The sequence below is a fragment of the Engystomops pustulosus genome, chromosome 4 (genome assembly GCF_040894005.1).
Source record: "Engystomops pustulosus chromosome 4, aEngPut4.maternal, whole genome shotgun sequence".
Classification (NCBI taxonomy): domain Eukaryota; kingdom Metazoa; phylum Chordata; class Amphibia; order Anura; family Leptodactylidae; genus Engystomops; species Engystomops pustulosus.
The window spans coordinates 178,548,120-178,565,727 of NC_092414.1; the positions used below are offsets into that span (position 1 = coordinate 178,548,120).

Consider the following 17,608-nt stretch of genomic DNA (forward strand, 5'->3'; position numbering starts at 1 on the left):
CAAACTGCACATAGTACACACTGCACTGTTCATAGTAAATGTGTCCTATTGAATTCTTGCGGCGGAAAGAAGAGATCAAAATTTCTCTATACATTCAATATTTAATGTACTCTAGAAAATGTATAAAAAATATAAATCTTATTTACCATATACTGTTAAGATATGATTCTTTATGTCATCGTGATAAATGGGTTATATAACTTTACTTAGCAACAGTTTCCTCTGGCTTAAGTAATGATCCATTTCCATCTCTCTATGTGATAGTTGCAGGTTCATAATAATTGGATCCAGCACCTTCGGCTCTGTGTTCAGCACCATGGAAAACTAGCTGTGCATTGCATGGAACATTCTGGGGCTCATTTACTAAGGGCCCCGCAGGCCGCACAAGGTGAACTCTGGCGGACCTGATCGGGGAAGTGACACATGCAGGAGAGTTCATCCTCATCGGACAGTCCGGATCGGGGATCGCGGGTAAGTAAATGTGGCCCTCCGTGTTCATAACTTTAACCACAAGAGATATTGCAAATTTGATTGCGCCAAGCACTTTCTGAGACAATTGTGGTCTTTAAATGCCACATGACCACATTCCCATTGAAAAACTGGATCAACTACGGCGGCTTTTAAGATGGCGGCCATGATTCGTACATAGCCTAACTATGTGATGGTAGATTGTCCTTATTAGCATGCTCGTTACCTCTAAAGAATGCTGGCAGTGTTTTTTATTAGTTATAGGACGTATGAATTACATTACATGTACATGAGTCTGAGTCGCTCAGGCCGAGGTCACTTTTGCCATGGCTCCGCCATTGAATAATTATGCATGCCCCTTGGCACTTACTATGCACCACTCCGTTCTGCCGTCTCTTCACAGACAGCCAATGGCGACAGCCGGCTGTTTGAAAATCTTGCGCATACGCAATAACACCATTCCTTAGTGGCTCAGTGGTTATCATTACAGCCTTGCAGCGCCGGGGACCAGGGGTCAACATCTGCAAAGAGTTTGTATGTTCTCTCTGTGTTTGGATGGGTTTCCTCCGGGTCCTCTGGTTTCCTCCCACACTCCAAAACATACAGGTAGGTTGATTAGATTGTGAGTCCCATTGAGGAAAGGGACCGATTTGGCAAGCTCTTTGTAGCGCTGTGTAATCTGTGTGCGCTATATATGGTTGAGCCATTAGGTGCTCAGTGGCATAAAAACATATTTTTATAAAATTATTTTCTTTGTAATTCGGACCTCCTGTTGTAATAAAAAACACTGCGAGCATCCCCTAGAGGTAACAATAATTAGGACAGTCTACCATTACTAATCTTGTGGTAGATACCCTTCAAAATAAAAGTGTACAAATAAAATCTTATATAAATCTTATACTTCACTTCCCCAATTCCTTGCATCCTACTGATTTCGGTATAGTTTAAGTTTTTTCTTCAGCCCACACATTTTCCAAGCAATGTAATTAGTTTGGGCAATCAAGGTGCAGATTTTTCCTTCTACTGCCAGATTGTTGGTCCTGGACTGCATCAGGCAGCCTGGCACTGCCCAAATGAAAGTTGAGAGCCTAACGAAACATATTGGATGCCAAAACTAAGAGCACCGATTGCTTCAGAACAGTTAATAATTCCAACTCTGCAGAAATCAGTGGAGTGGATCCTATTATAGGGCGCAAAGAATTGGAGATGGGGAAGGTCTCATTGATAGTTATTGTTCATATACCTTATACCATGACACTATCTAATTGGAAATAGAATTAGAACTTGGTATCACTTCTTTTATGAACTTAAGCTCAGAAGAATGGGAGACTTTGAGCTTTTTAGGGATAAATCATCACACCCTGGCATCGTGAAGTTTAGAAACCGTTGATGACTCTGCAGTATTACATCGTGAGAGGCATACATATTGAATTGTAGTGAAGTTTACGCCCTCCTTATACAATGATGATCTAATAAAACAACAATTTAGTCATTGGGGTAGAATTTAGGATTGTAAGCACAAGCAGACATGAAGTTTCCAAATGACCACAAACCAAAACAGCTTGTTTCAGCAGTATAAAAGTAATGCAAGATTCAAAACACGCTGGAATAATCCAACTATATCCAACTTTTCTTTTCCTATACGTTACACATGGAATAACCCAATGTTGTCAGGGCAGTGATAGGGCAGCTGAGAAAACAAACAGATAACTGGTGGATTTAGGGAGGCACTAGACTGGATTCACATATTGCACAGCATTCTTTTGTTTTTAAGAATAAGATTGAACCTGAGGGGCTCCAGGCTCCATAGAGGTTAATAAAGCATGGAGCCTCTCAGCCTCATTTGCATAATTTAAAAAGCCTTTTTTGTAAAAAAAAATGTGAATAGGAAGCTTAAAGAAAAGCTGATCCTGCCAGAGGGGGCACACACCAGCATGTAAGTGTGCTTGGTTTACAATCATTCATCCTGGTGGTAGATATCCTTTAAGCAGTTTGTGTAAATCAGCTTTCGGTCCTGTATCCACTGACAGCTGAGAGATAAAAGAACCTGATAAAGACTCTAATGTCCTAACAGTCCCTGGATAGTCTAATTTCCTCAGAGAACTGAATCATCAGGTGAAACCTTCTCTAGGGATAGAAAGAGTTAATCATTTCCCTCCTTATCTGTTTTAAGTGGACAGACCTCAGCTTCCTCCTGTGATGGGACTAACAAAGAGCATAAGGCTAGAAGCACAGCTCCATTCCCTGTATAAGGACTGTGGTAGTCTACTGCATCTTAGCTCCAATTAAGCTGATCCCATTATGCTGTGAACTTGTATCACACTGCAATATTATTTTTCTGCCTAGAAGTCTACACACAGTAAAGTACCAGCAATAAAAATACACTGATTCCAATACACACACCTCCTATGCACTAGGCTCAATAGCCATTGCTTAAAGGGGCTGCCCAACTTTCATAAAAATTATATAGGGGCGCTAGGGGCCTGTAAAAAATAAATAATCAAGTGCTTAACTCTTCTGGTGCTCCCGGTTTCCCAAGCCAATATCTGTCACTGCTGTGCCCCTGTTTATTTACAGAGGCAACTCAACTCTGGCAACTTCGGTCCCTATGTCCCAGCCCTGTATCAGACACGGGCATAGGGGTCGTTGGGCCTGCCAGGCGGCCAGAAGTTCCCAGAGCTAAGGTGCTGCTGCTCTGTTAAAAAAACTGTGGCGGGTGGCAGCACAGGAGCACTAGGGGAGGTAAGTACTTTTTTTTATAGATTCCCCCCCCCCCAGCCCACCTATAGAATTTTTATTAAAGTCAGACAACCCTTTTAAGTCTAGTAAGGCTACTCCAGGTATGACAATGCCATACTAGAGATTGGACCTCTCATTTGCTTGACCCTTAAGTACTGCTGCACTTTCTACCAAGGTTCCTTCCTTTAAGATTCTTTGGCCACGTTCACACGTTGCGCTTGAATTGTGTACACAGATGGGTTTAGACCTAAATGCTTGCCTGCAGGAACTGGCATCCTCTGTTTTGACGGTAAACAAGGCACCTTCCTGGCTTATCTCCCTTTAAGATCTAAATACAACAGCCTAATTCTTTGCTCCATTGGGAAAGAGTAAAGAGGCCAATGTATATGTTAGATGTTTGGCTGGTCCCAATACACTTAGAGGGTTTTATTTTGCATGGTCAGTATTAAAATATACAGAATCAGTCTTATCTTCATTACTGATCTATTTTTTTTTCTATTTGACCCTTTGTGAGACGCAGGTTGGTTTTTAGTGAAGCCTCATGGATAGACAATACATCAAAATTCATGTATAATGCCTTTGCTAAGAATAGTTAGTTACTCACAGAATAATGTCCTGAGAAAACCTCCAGACGGAAAGTGCACAGCCCACAGGAATGCCGTATAAAAATCCATCTGAACGGGAGCTGATGTTAAATTAACCCATATGTGTTCTCAGGAAAGGATTCAGGCTGTTCTGCAAGACCTTCAATTAGTCCCGGGATCTGATGTGATGGCAGGACAATGACATTTAGAGTAGGGGGCTATGGCAGACATGATGACAGTGGTTGTAATGGACGACACGGAGTCTGCGTCTTGTGGCCCTACTCTCCTACTACTTATTCTTCCAAGATATTATTCAGAATTCTACTTGAGGAATGATATAGAATTAGGTTGTGTATATAAATTTAGCCAGGAAGAGGCGATCACAAATGTACAGAGGTTTTTCTCGGATCCGTGAGGAGAGATTGTAAAGTATTTTGTCAACGTGTAATCTTTCCACATGTTCTATGTGAAATGAAAGCCAGAAACTCCTTTGTGGCTTTCTACATATGTATAGCAGCCGGAGAATTAAAGGGACAGTATTGTTTAATGTTATCACAAGGTTTTATACATGGCAGCAATTCACCTTCAGCATACTGTAAATCTCTGTCATGATTTAAGAATTAAAGGGGTTTTCCAACAAAGCAAGTTAAGCCCTATCCATAGGATAAGGCCTGACTTCCTGATCGGTGAGGGTCTGAGTGATAGGACCCCCATGGATCACGAGAACGGCGGGCTGAGGTACCACCATCACACCCCACGTAGCACCTCCAAGATAACTGGAGCAGCCTGTCGAGCATATGCGGGCTGCCCCACTCATCTCTATGGAGCTGATGGAGATTGCCAAATGCCGTACTTGGTAGTCTCCATCAGCTCCATATATAGATGAACAGGGCAGCCCAGCCACGTGCAATCGGCTGTTCCGGCCTTTTCGGTGGTTCTACAAGGGGTGCGACAGGAGTACATCGGACTCTATCGGTCCCCACTCTAGTGATCTGTGGGGGTTCCATCAATGAGACCCCAACCGATCAGTAAGTTAGGCCCTATCATGTGCCTAACTTGCTTGGTGGGAAAATCCCTTTGAAGCATGTTTCACATCTGAGGTCGTACGTGATAAATGCCTAATAGATGTGCATCTGCTACCAAACAGAATCAGGGGAGCAAGAGTCAGGAGAAATTGAGATAGATGTGAGTCCCTTAGGTAGCACCCACATCTATCAGGTATTAATGACATATTCAGATGAGAATACACATTTAAAATCAATAAAATGTTCATTTTTCTAAAATCTGAAAGCATATGTGTGCTAAGCGTGCCGCTCAACCTGCCGCTCCATCATTACTGTTAAGTGGACCCTTGTTCTCATGATTGTTTGGGATCACTGCAGTCGGACCCCCACCGATCACACTGCTATCCCATATCCTTTGGTCAGTTGTCAGCCTCGATTATTAATGGAAATGCTCCCCATCACTGGTACAAGTACAAGTCATGAAAATGGCATAAATTTGCCCCAGTATTTTTCAACTGTGCTTTAAATGTTATAGGTATTATCTGATTATTATTATTATGATCATCTGTTCATATAATACGTTTTCCAGAATGGGATAAGGAAAACTAGGCAACCTTAATTGGCAAAGTCTCCATGAGGAGAACTCTTACTTCCTGATCCTAGACGAAAGCCTCTCACTCAGCCAAACCAGTTCCCTACACTGTACTGAAGAGCTGCAACCGCGACAAAACAGTGCTGCCTACAGGTGGGAATCTGGTTTGGCTTTAATCCCACATCATGTATTAGGCTTCTTAAAAGTCATGATTGATGTTGAGGACACTGCCTTTCAAAATAGCAAAAAGAGGCATTGTTTTCCTTATCCTATCCTTGAAATTGTATTTACATAGTTCCATAGTGAAACATCAATAGCTATTAGAATTTTTGATGATGACACACCAAAATATCACTTCCTAGAGGAAAGGGATAAAAAACTAAGTAAGGAAATTATTGTGTAACTAAAATTCATGCAGGTTGTATTATATGACCAGATGTAACATGTGTTACACAACTGACGGCTATGGGGAAGTGTGTGATACAAGTCGACATGGAATTCACAGGAAAATTACCAATTGGGTGAGGCCAATACACTCCAGCCATAGACCTGCTAGAAACTTATCTCCTCAAGGTAAAAACATCAGGTATGATGACATCGAACAGCCAATCCTTATATTCAGTGACATTTCAATACAAAATTGTTGCGTCAATCCATACTAGGCTCAATCAATACTGGAATCCATTTTTGCAATCACTGTGGAAGATGACTGACAGTACTATTGGGGTACGGCAGCAGTCTGGGTATGCTCTGCGGACATATTTAACCACTGTTTGTGTTTTTAGGAAAGAACATCTGTCACAGTCTCATCCTATAGGGTCAGGCACAGTCTCAGCTATAGGGTCTGTCACAGTTTCAGCCTATAGGGTCGGGCACAGTCTCATCCTATAAGGTCTGTCACAGTCTCAGCCTATAGGGTCTGTCACAGTCTCAGCATATAGGGCCTGTCACAGTCTCAGCCTATAGGGTCGGGCACAGTCTCATCCTATAGGGTCTGGCACAGTCTCAGCCTATAGGGTCTGGCACAGTCTCATCCTATAGGGTCTGGCACAGTCTCATCCTATAGGGTCTGGCACAGTCTCATCCTATAGGGTCGGGCACAGTCTCATCCTATAGGGTCTGGCACAGTCTCAGCCTATAGGGTAGACTTTTAGTTTATGGAAACCAAGCCCAAGATGTTCTTTTTAATAGAACAGCACCTGCTACTAGTTGTAGATCAGGGCAGTCTGTGCTGTTATAACCCCCTGCTGGTTCCTTGAATGCACAGGCTATAGACAATCTCACATCTGTCTGCTCAGTGTCTGAAAAGGAAGCTACATGAAGCTCGACGTTCCTTTAATACACAGTGAAGATAAGTAGAAGCACCTGTTTAACTATAGAGAATGTTACACAACTTTACAATCCAGAGACTTCTCATCTACAGCTATCATCCTGAGCATGGTACTGCACTGACTGTAAGCTCCTGTATTATGATCTCTACCCGCATTATGAACATGCCCAACATCGGCCATGAAATGCAGACTTTTTCTTATGTTTTTCATAGCCGATTTGCATCAGTCTGATATCCGTGTTTTACAGACCTCATAAACTATAGTCTATTAGCTACATATGGCTGCACGCTACTACTCCACTTATGTACCATGTGCAACGTCTTTAGTGTCTTTAGGCTAAAGGGTTTTTCCCATTAAACATATTAGGCCCTATCCACAGGATAGAGCCTAACTTGCTGATCGGTGGGTTTCATTGATTAGACCCCCACAGATCACGAGAAAGGGGAGTCTAATGTACCCCCGTCGGACCCCTCGTCGTACCTCGAGATGAGGGGAACAGCCGGTCTTGCATGGCCGGGCTGCCCCCTTCATCTCTATGGAGCTGACGGAGATGCCGAGCACCATACATTGGAGCCCTGTTCTTGTGATCTGTGGGGGTCTCATCACTGAGACCCCAACCGATCAGCAGTTTAGGCCCTATTCTGAGGATAGGCTCCAACTTGTTTCATGGGAAAACCTCTTTAACATTGATTTTACTGAACAACCCCTTTAACTATAAGCTGCCCCTTTAACCCTTCAACCTATCACGCTGTTACAAATTATCAATTGACCAAAACATTGAATTCTGTCTTTCATCTTCCAACCTTTAAACTGAATCCTATAAACCCTACAATATACAACTATATTGCCCCGCATCTACTTTCCCATATAGAGTGTGAGCCCTGATCTCCAGGTTCCTCCTTCCACTTGTTCCAGTTCAGTTTAGTTTTTTGGTTTTTGTACGTGCGTTTATATATACCTGTTTATGAATCTGCAGAACCATAGAAATAAGTGGCTCTATAATTAATAATGATAAAAATGAGTTCAATAATTGGCTCATTACAGTGGGTGATATCACTTTTCAGGCTCCTCTGGTTGAACTCTATGAATACAACCTCAATAGAAAACATAACCTTCTCCGGCTGGCCACAGTGACCACGAAAAGTAACTGGTGTCACATTGATGTAACTTCTTGCTAATAGAATTTTTATGTCATTCCAATAAAAGCTCTGTGTTATCCAGAGCATAAAATATTATGTATGGTAGCCAGGACACTTGTTTCATCTTCTCCACATACCTCCCAACTTTTCATATGTTCGAAAAGTCATACAGTAAGTACTTCTCCTGAAATAACAATTCCGAAGAATCTTATTGTGGAACTTGGTGATTTCTGTTTCTCTGTTGTTTCTTCTGAATATTTACAAGTAAATTGACAATTGGGTGTTACCAGGGATGTGTCTTTATACAGACTCGTTATGTGGCTCTACCAAGCACTGATTGGACAAACTAGAAACACCCAAATTGCTAATTTATAGGGTACACTACTAAACACTGCCAGAAGGCAGATGTGCACTGTTTCTGATTTTTTTCCCCATTTTTAATTGTTTACAGCTCAAGTTTTTGTTTGCCTAATATTCATAAAATAATGTCAAAATACAGAATTAAAGCTATAGTTATCTTTGTTATTGGTGATGATTTGCCAAGACTGTTTTTCAACATTCCCTACCCAAAAAAGTCCCAAAAAAAGTTAGTAAATTGGAAACATTCAAGTCGACTCTTAAAGGGAACCTGTCACCAGCAATCGGTCTAATAAACCACCACTAGTACATTGTCAAGCAGTTACCTTCTAGTTATTGTTTCTTTCATGGTCCAGTGTGGTGGCTTAATCCGGAAAATAAACTTTGAAGTGAGCTGTAAATTGCTTGTATAAAGTCAAGGAGGAGGAGAGTTTAACACTGAAGTCAAGGTGCGGAGCTCTGAACGCCTCCTCCTCTGTGATTGACATCATGCCTCAGACTTCAGGATATCCATATAGTGATGTCTCTGGATGCAGGACCATGAATTACAGTGAAGGGGCTTTCTGAGGAAGAGAGAGCTTGACTTCATAGTTAAAATCTCCACCTCCTTGACTTTATACAACCAAGTTTGGAGGGCTTCTTTAACTCAATATTCAAATGACACTGACACATAATTCCAAATAAGATTTTGTTAAAGGAGAGAAAAGAGAAGTCTTGTTCATGTTTGCATTGGTTCTACACACTCATTTAGGTTGTAGGAAAAATGCTATTGCCTTAAGATGGACCATTGGAAACATATGCAGGGATATCCGGTTCACAAGTAGCAAGAGAGAAAATACATACAAGTACGATGTATATGTTGAATAGGGGTGGAACGTGCATTTTTCATGGAATCTGTGAGTAGTTTTGACACTACAAAGCTACAGACATTGTTAGGTATTGACCCTGGATATCTGTGACTTTGTGTTTTTAGTAGCAGCAGGATTGTGTGCAAAGAATGCAATTATATTCCAGGATTGTAGCTGTAATAGGAGCACTTTGGTGCACTGGTGTATAACATCTCTATATTGGACACAATATCACCCCCCCCCCTTCCTGAGTAACTGCTGTAGTATTCAAACAGCAGTGACTCATAGCAGGGGTCCAAGTCCAGCTACAATCCTAGAAGTGCATTTTTTAATAGTCCTGCAGTTACAAGAACATACACAAAGATTAGGAAGATCTCCAGAGCCATTGTTTAACAGCTTTTCAGCGTTGTATGGTCAAAACTAATTTTTTTAGCCCAGAAACATTTCAGGATTGTGTGCAAAGAATGCAATTATATTCCAGGATTGTAGCTGTAATAGGAGCACTTTGGTGCACTGGTGTATAACATCTCTATATTGGACACAATATCACCCCCCCCCTTTCCTGAGTAACTGCTGTAGTATTCAAACAGCAGTGACTCATAGCAGGGGTCCAAGTCCAGCTACAATCCTAGAAGTGCATTTTTTAATAGTCCTGCAGTTACAAGAACATACACAAAGATTAGTAAGATCTCCAGAGCCATTGTTTAACAGCTTTTCAGCGTTGTATGGTCAAAACAAATTTTTTAGCCCAGAAACATTTCACTTTTTCTGGGCTTTCATGAAAACCTTATATTCACAATTGTTGCATTTACCTGATACTGATATAAACAACATCACATTACTCATAGGATCCCTATTATCATCCCAGAGACATGTTAAAAACTTATCATCATTTGGGCCGTCGTACTCAAATTAAGCCATTGATCCTCTACCATTTCCATTCAAATCTCTTTACTTCCTGGTCCAGCATTTATGTCCTGATGTGGACTTGTGACCACTAGAGCTGTAGTAGGTGAGAGTAGTCACATGTCCATGTCAGGACCTCATCAATGGACCATGAAGTTGAGAGACCAGCGAAAAGTTACGAAACATAAAAATGCGAGCAGCGCGGCATGTTTCTTCATTTTCTACTTTAAAAAATGTTCAGGTCAGATAACATCTTTAGGTAGATAGCCATCACATAAGTAGGAATCACATTGGTTCTATCTATGCATTATACCATCATCATTCATGTATAAATATTAGCACCTCTAAATAATATGTTTCTGTTGATAAAGATCCAGTTAAAATTTGCATCAATTTCAATTATTTCCTACATTTGCACATGTATAACCTATAAAACCACAACAACTTGAATTTAAAAAGTTGTCTAAAATAGAATTAGAAACAGCGCCACATTTGTTCATTGGTCGTGTCTGGTACTGCAGCACATCTCTAGCCAAGTGAATAATGCAGAGCTGCAGTACCAGACATGACCCATGGACACACATGGAGCTGTCTCTGGAATAAGACAAGACAATGTTCTCTCTTCCAAGTTAAATTAGAAAAAACTGGGGTGACACCAATGTGACACTGGGAAGTCATTTGTTTCCTCTTTTGTAACACACGTGAAACCTCTCCTTATCTCCACCTCTCAGCCTGAGTCTCTCCTGAAATACTAAAGTAGCGGAGATGATTCCTGACCTGTCCTCCACTGCCTCCTTTCGGTCCTGAGCTCCCCAAAGTCTACAACATCTTCAGAAGATGCCAAGCCCAGCACCCCTGCCCCCCTATCCCACTCTGTCCACCAGTCTCGCCTTTCATCTTTCGAGCCCCCTGCTCCTCACATTTCTGCTACGCTTTGGGATTTTGGGTTGACGGCAGATTTTGTTTCCAGTTGCTGCCAGATGTTTCGCTCTCTGGAAGTGTCCGGCTACAGACAGAAAGGGAAGAGTCCTCCTCATTAAAGGGATAAAGTCTGTGATGTACATTGCACAGGCAACATCTCCAGCAGGATAAACTCTACATCCCCTGGCAGGTCTTGTAACCTGATTGTATCTCTGTGCCAGTCTCTAGAGCTGGCAAGTGCCAGTCACATTATTAGTTACTCTTTATCAGCTAAATGTATCAGATCCTATAACTTCAGAATGAAATCAGAGTTCATTCAGCAACAAAGATTTCAGGTGTCAACGTCATTATCCCTAAAATCAGGTGGAATTCTTCATGCACAGAACACAACAGTGAATGCCATCATATTACGGTCAATGGTAAATCACAAGTTTTTTTTAAATGATTTTTATCCTTACAAGTTTCACAAAAGTACACCAATGTTTCAGGTGCATCCGGCAATCTGCTAGGAGTATTTTATCGCTTTGGATAATTATTGGATGACTAATGCTTGCTATGTCTGATATCTGTAGTCCTGATGGTTGTCAGCTCACCTGGGAGGATGAAAAGGGTCCAGGCAGCGAGGAGCCCCCTCCAGTGATCCATGCTGCAGACTCTCATGCTGCTGGTGGGGATCCCTCTGCCAGACTGGTAGCTGGAGAAGCTGCCACTTTCCCACTTCAGTCTCCGCTATTCCCTGGCTCCCAAACTTAGGAGTTTCATAGTAGACCGAGGAAGTGGGAGGACCAGACTCTGGTAGGAGGTGTAAGTGGTCCAGGGGACAGGACGAGAGCAGAATAGCAGCAGGCAGAACGAGGACATTAATCATAGGGTCATCAATAAAAGACAAAGAATGTGAACCTTTCAGTGTGGCCCCTTAAATAGACCCATGAGTCAGATCAGAGGCTGAAATCAAGGCGGATAAACTATTTTGGCTTCTGTGTTGCAAGACTTTGGTTACCTGCTTCTCTTTTATTTTCCATTTTTTCCGGGGGCTAAATGAAGACTCTGCAGTCACTCTGATTCAATGTTACTTATGAAATGATTTTACATCTGGTCGCATCATATTACGCAAGAACCCACAGGACGACGGCTACTTCCACATCAGAAAATGCCATTGCTGCTAGCTCAGACCTCTTTCCTTGTGTTATGTAGTCACCTTCTGAAGAGCAACATCCGGACCACCTGCTTCTCTATTGCACCCTATACATAAGGCTCATATAGTATATACACAGCTGGATTGCTTAGCTCAGCTGCCTGCAGTGCCACATCCATTTGCCTCTTACAGCCGTCCAATGACTATTCAACTTAAAGGGAGAAATCCTGGTGGCCTGGTGACTAATGGGATCCCAAACACATTGTAACGATTTTGTTGCCCCTTGTGACCAAAAACCCATAAGGTTAACAGCCCCAAAACTAAAGCCACTCTATTTGTCTGTAATGCTAAAAAAATAACGTTTCTGCAGTCCGAGGTCTCTGAATATTAATCATATATTATACAATAAGTATTTCTTTTAACTCATTCATATTAAAGTTAATCTGTTAGCAGTTTTGACAGTATAAAGCTTTATGGAGATCTGTGTAACCTGATCTGTGTGCTGTTAGTAGCAGTAGAATACATTTATATTCCAGGATTGTAGCTGGACGGGGGGTGTCAGATCTCTTCACTGCACAAAGAACAGCCCTTATGGCCTAAGAGCAGTAGTAGGTTTCAGGTTAAATAATAAACAAAATGAGAGGGACTAGAGGGCAGTTTGAATGCAGAAATCTGTGATCACAGCAGTCTGAGGAGATGCCACCATTGCTCCAGTAACAGTACTGGAATATAAGTGCATTTTTCACAGTCCTGCTGCTTCTAACAACACACACAGGTATGGTTACCTAACACTGGCTGCAGCTTTGTATGCTGATACTCTTTTAACACTGGTAATTTTTTACCAATTTGCTTGGGCTGCCTACTTGTGTTTACCCTGCCTTTTACCAATGTATACAACATAGGCATACAACATATGGGTGAACATGAACTTTTTGCTGATTTAGGTGATCTATAGAACGGGGCTTCCTCCACTTCATCCAGTAGTAATATGTAGTATTAGGTTATTATTTTAGTTCGTGGATTCTCCATGAAGTGTCTCAAACCCATGCATCCTCCTGACCCTAGTGAATAGCCTCTCACTCAGCCTAACCAGTTCCCTTTTCTGTACTGAAGAGACAACCAGGTAGAAACAGTGCTGTCTACAGTTGGGAGTCTGTTCCTTCTGGAATAGATATACTGGTTTGGCTTAATCCCATATCATGTCATTAGGCTTTTTGTAGGTCATACTTTGTTTTAACGAGGCAAGGTGGCAAAAAGAGGCATTGTTTTCCATTTCCCACCTTGGAAAATGTATTTGCATATTTCCCATTGTTCCATAATGACTTCTCTCAAGACAATGGTTGTTGTACATGGAAAACTAGGTATACCCTTATTATGGCATACCCTAAAAAAAAAAGTATAGTTTTAATTAAAAAATTCTTCATCAAAACACTAGATGACAACCAATGTGACTTACTTTGTGTTTTGCATCTATACAGGAATCTGTATAGTTGTGTATATGTATATAGGGGAGCGAGGGCCGTGTAAGTGTAATTGCTTCTGAAGTTTGGTAAAAACACCTGTGGGAGCTGTAAAAGCTAAAATATTCTCTGTAATCCTGCACCGCTAGAAACGTAATAGAAGAAAGACATAGTGAAAAACAGGACAGCACCAAGTCTTGCATGCAAGTTTTTAAAATTTTAGGATGTGCCCAAACTTGGATAAAGTTAAATTAATGAATATTTTATTATGAATTAACTATCTGAGGAGTGGGGGTAGAAGGGGTCCCTGTGAAACTCAAGAGGCTGAACAGGATATACTGTACCGTATGTTTAACCCTGATATATAATATAAAAATATATGTTACTTATTAAACCTTTTGAAATATGCTTTTCTACTTTTGCACATAAAAAAAACATAAAAACAAAAAAAAGAAAGATTTGTGTTAGGATCAGTGGATCCTCTGGACCATCGCGGGAGATGTAACTAGCCAACACCCGGAACCGGAGCCTAGCGGCACCTGGTTTTCACCAGAGCCCGCCGCAAAGCGGGTTGGACTTGCTGCGGCAGGATACCACTAGGTCGTTCCCAGGTGTGACTAGCCCACGGTGGCAGCCGAGGTCGAGGTACCTTAGCGGATGACAACTCGTAGTCGGGTCCAGGCACAGGGTCAGGGCAGGCGGCAGAGATGCAACGTCAGGTCCAAGTCCGGGGTCAGCAACGGGAGGTCCAGGCAGGTGGGAACGGGAACACAGGCACACGGAACACAGCAACACGGAGGAACTCAGGTGACACAGGACTCAGGAGCGGGAACACACAGGAATACACAGGAACGCAGGGATACACAGGAACGCAGGAATATACAGGAACGCAGGAATACACAGGAACGCAGGAATACACAGGAACGCAGGAATACACAGGAACGCAGGAATACACAGGAACGCAGGAATACTCGCTTGGAAGCTTTCTCTAAGGCTATGAGGCACAAAGATCCGGCAAGGAACACAGGAAGAGGCAGATTCTTAAAGGTGAGGTGTTCAGCCAGTGCACCAATTAGCGGTGCGCTGGCCCTTTAAATTTTCGTCCGGAGCCGCGCGCGCGCCCTAGGGGGCGGGGACGCGCGCGCACGGCAGTCCGAGGGAGAGCAGGAGCCGGGAGAGGTAAGAGACACCGGGCAGCAGCGGGGGCACGTGAAGGAGCACGGATGCGCCCGCGATCCGTGACAGGGATCGCGGGAGCACCCGTGACAATTTGTTTTGTGTCATTGTATTACGAGAGCCATAGTTGTATTTTTTTATTTCACCGGAGAGGGGGAAGCTTAACAAGTTTAGGACTCAAGTCTAAGACAACTTATTGATTACCTTCAATTCAATTTTATAGGTAGCTATGAAAATAAAATGTCAATCTGGCAAAAAAATAGCAAGTGATTTAAAGGGATGATCCAGGTATATATATAGTTTTTAATAAATGGCTGGGAGGGGGCTTTAAAATGAATAGAAAGTATATACTTTCTATACGTACAAGATAGATTCTGTAAGTTTGTTCTTAAGTTGAGTTTGTATGTAAGTCGGAACTGTATATTTAATAATTGTAACCCCAGCCAGAATTTTTTTGGTCTCTGTGACAACTGGATTGAAAAATGTTGGATTGTCATAAGAACCAAAGTTAATAATAAAGCTTAATTGCAGACACCTTTGATAACGATTATACATTTTCATTGTAGCCTAAGGCTTCAATACAGTAAATTACCAACATCCATTGGTCCGTTTGTAATTAGGGGTCGTCTGTAACTCGGGTGTTCTTAAGTAGGGGACCGCCTGTATTCCCTGATCTCCATGCTCCTGTTTACCTGCGCCTCCACCGTCACTGCAGAACTCTGTTTATAGAGGCCTTTGATAGCGTCCCAACAACTGGCGAACGTCTTCTATAGCCTGAAAATAATTCTGTTTCTGGCGCACGTGGCAGTGACTGGGATGGCACCAATAGCCTCTGTATACAAACAGAGACCCTGCAACTAAACAAGAGACAGGTGGGTATAAGAGGATTATTATAAGTCCCCCTAGCCATATATTTTTTTTAAAAAAGGTACTCCTGGATAACCCCTTTCATGACTAACTGTAGACATTTTTTGGTAGATTTATTAATGTCTTTGAAAAAAAAAAAAATTATTTTATTATTAATCTGTGTTATCCTTTAACAACTTGGACATTTTTAGTTTTTGTGCTTCTGTTTTTTACTCTACACCTCCCAAAAGTCGTAACTTTTTTATTTTTCAGTCTCAGTTTCAATTGTCCTTCTTACTGTTAGTAGTTAGTATTCTATACAATGTACTGGGAAGCTGGAAAAAATTACAAATACAATACAATTGGAAAAAAGTGGCGATGTGTGGGTCGATTCAGACATTTGGATTTTCTTTTCCATAAAAGTTTTATTTTGAGTTATGGCATTTTGGGGCATACCTGCAATTTATATTAATTTTTTATTTCTGTTTTAGGCCTTTGTCACATTTGACTGTGGCAGGTTGACACTTGCAATCAGTAATAGTACTGATTGTGGATGTTAGCGGCAGTTGTTTGCTGTATAATGCTGCAAAAACCTGCCCTGCATGGAGAGGGCTCAACCTGTAAGCCTTTTCTATACCGCCTTAACAACACCATGACATATAGATCTGTCATGGGTTATGTATTTTCAATGCTCCAAAGATTATGCAAAGTCACCAGAATCATCCAGGATTTGACAAATATTTGATAAAAGTTCATGGCCACATATACCGAAACCCAGTCACACATCCCTAACTAAACCTGCATAAAAAATACATACCAGCAATGAATATACCAAGTACATTAATAGATACCTGCAGCAAATATAATGCAAATATATCAGCAATGAATATACCACAAAAATAACATGGTGTTACAACCATGAGTTTTTGGAACCCAGTTGCCCTCAACTCCTTGCAGCAAATCTCCACACTGTGTACCTAAAAATTATTCAAAAACTATGCTTCACAAGCTGCACCTAAATAATGCAAAATCCTAACAAATGACCATACTATGCTTTGCCTTCTTATTTATCACATTTTACACTTCATATACAATAATATGTACAATATTCCTTGAATAAAATATTTTATAGTACCCCCCTGATGAAATATACATTTATCCACTAAATTATTAATATATTTATGAAATATATTATATACGGTATATATAGATTTAAACAGTGGCACCCCACCAAATTTATTTTATTATACACATATATAAGAAGTGAACCATGTAAATAGTAAATGAGTTCTACACATAGCAGAGTAGAACTTCATTGAGAACCTCTTAATTTCCGGTGCACCGCACACCACCGAGGCAAATGGCGCAAGATTTGCCAGCCTTAATATATTCAACCCATAAAAACACATATTCATAATGAGGGGAAACTGTTGTCCTATATACATTCACATATATCAGTGATGGCGAACCTTTTGGAGACCGAGTGCCCAAAGTACAACCAAAATCCACTTATTTACCGTGAAGTGCCAACACGACATTTTAAGCAGTAACTTATTGCTACCTGTTCTTCCGCATCTTTCAATCATATCGGCCCCTGAGGCAACCAATACAGTTGAAAGAAGGCAAATTCAGACTCTCATTGTAGCCTCTCTCCATGGTCTCATTCTGGAGAGGAAGTATTGTGGGTCCAGCAAGATGTCCTCCAAAGGTAATGCAGCCCAGTCCACACCTTCTCACTTTTCCCACAGCCAATGAAGTGTCACTTTAATATAGCGCTGAGAGCAGCATCTCTCTAGTTGCCTGGGACTGCAGGAAGATTTGGTGGATTTGGTCCTATTTGGTGAACTCTGTCCTGGGGTGATGGTCTGAGTGCCCACAGAAATGGCTCTGAGTGCCACCTCTGGCACCCGTGCCATAGGTTCGCCACCACTGACATATATGATTCCTCTGTTCTTTGCTTGTAAATACTTTCTTGGAAAATTCTAGAGCACTGTACTTTTATGAGCAGAAGAAAATCCAACACCATAACATTTTCTGCCATTGATGGGTTTATCGTTAATTGTAATTTACAGTGGAATGTATCATCTGTCAGAATTTACTGT

General features: G+C 41.5%; 1 protein-coding gene across 1 annotated transcript in view; it reads right to left on the reverse strand.

Annotated features, from left to right (window-relative positions):
- The window catches only part of ITGA11 (integrin subunit alpha 11), a 73,868-nt gene extending 62,175 nt beyond the window's left edge, over nt 1-11,693 (reverse strand). The window contains exon 1 of the mRNA XM_072148727.1: nt 11,483-11,693. Within this exon, the coding sequence (XP_072004828.1) occupies nt 11,483-11,549 (67 nt within the window). The 5' untranslated portion in view covers nt 11,550-11,693. The remainder of the gene's footprint in view (nt 1-11,482) is intronic.
- Nucleotides 11,694-17,608: the final 5,915 nt, after the last annotated feature.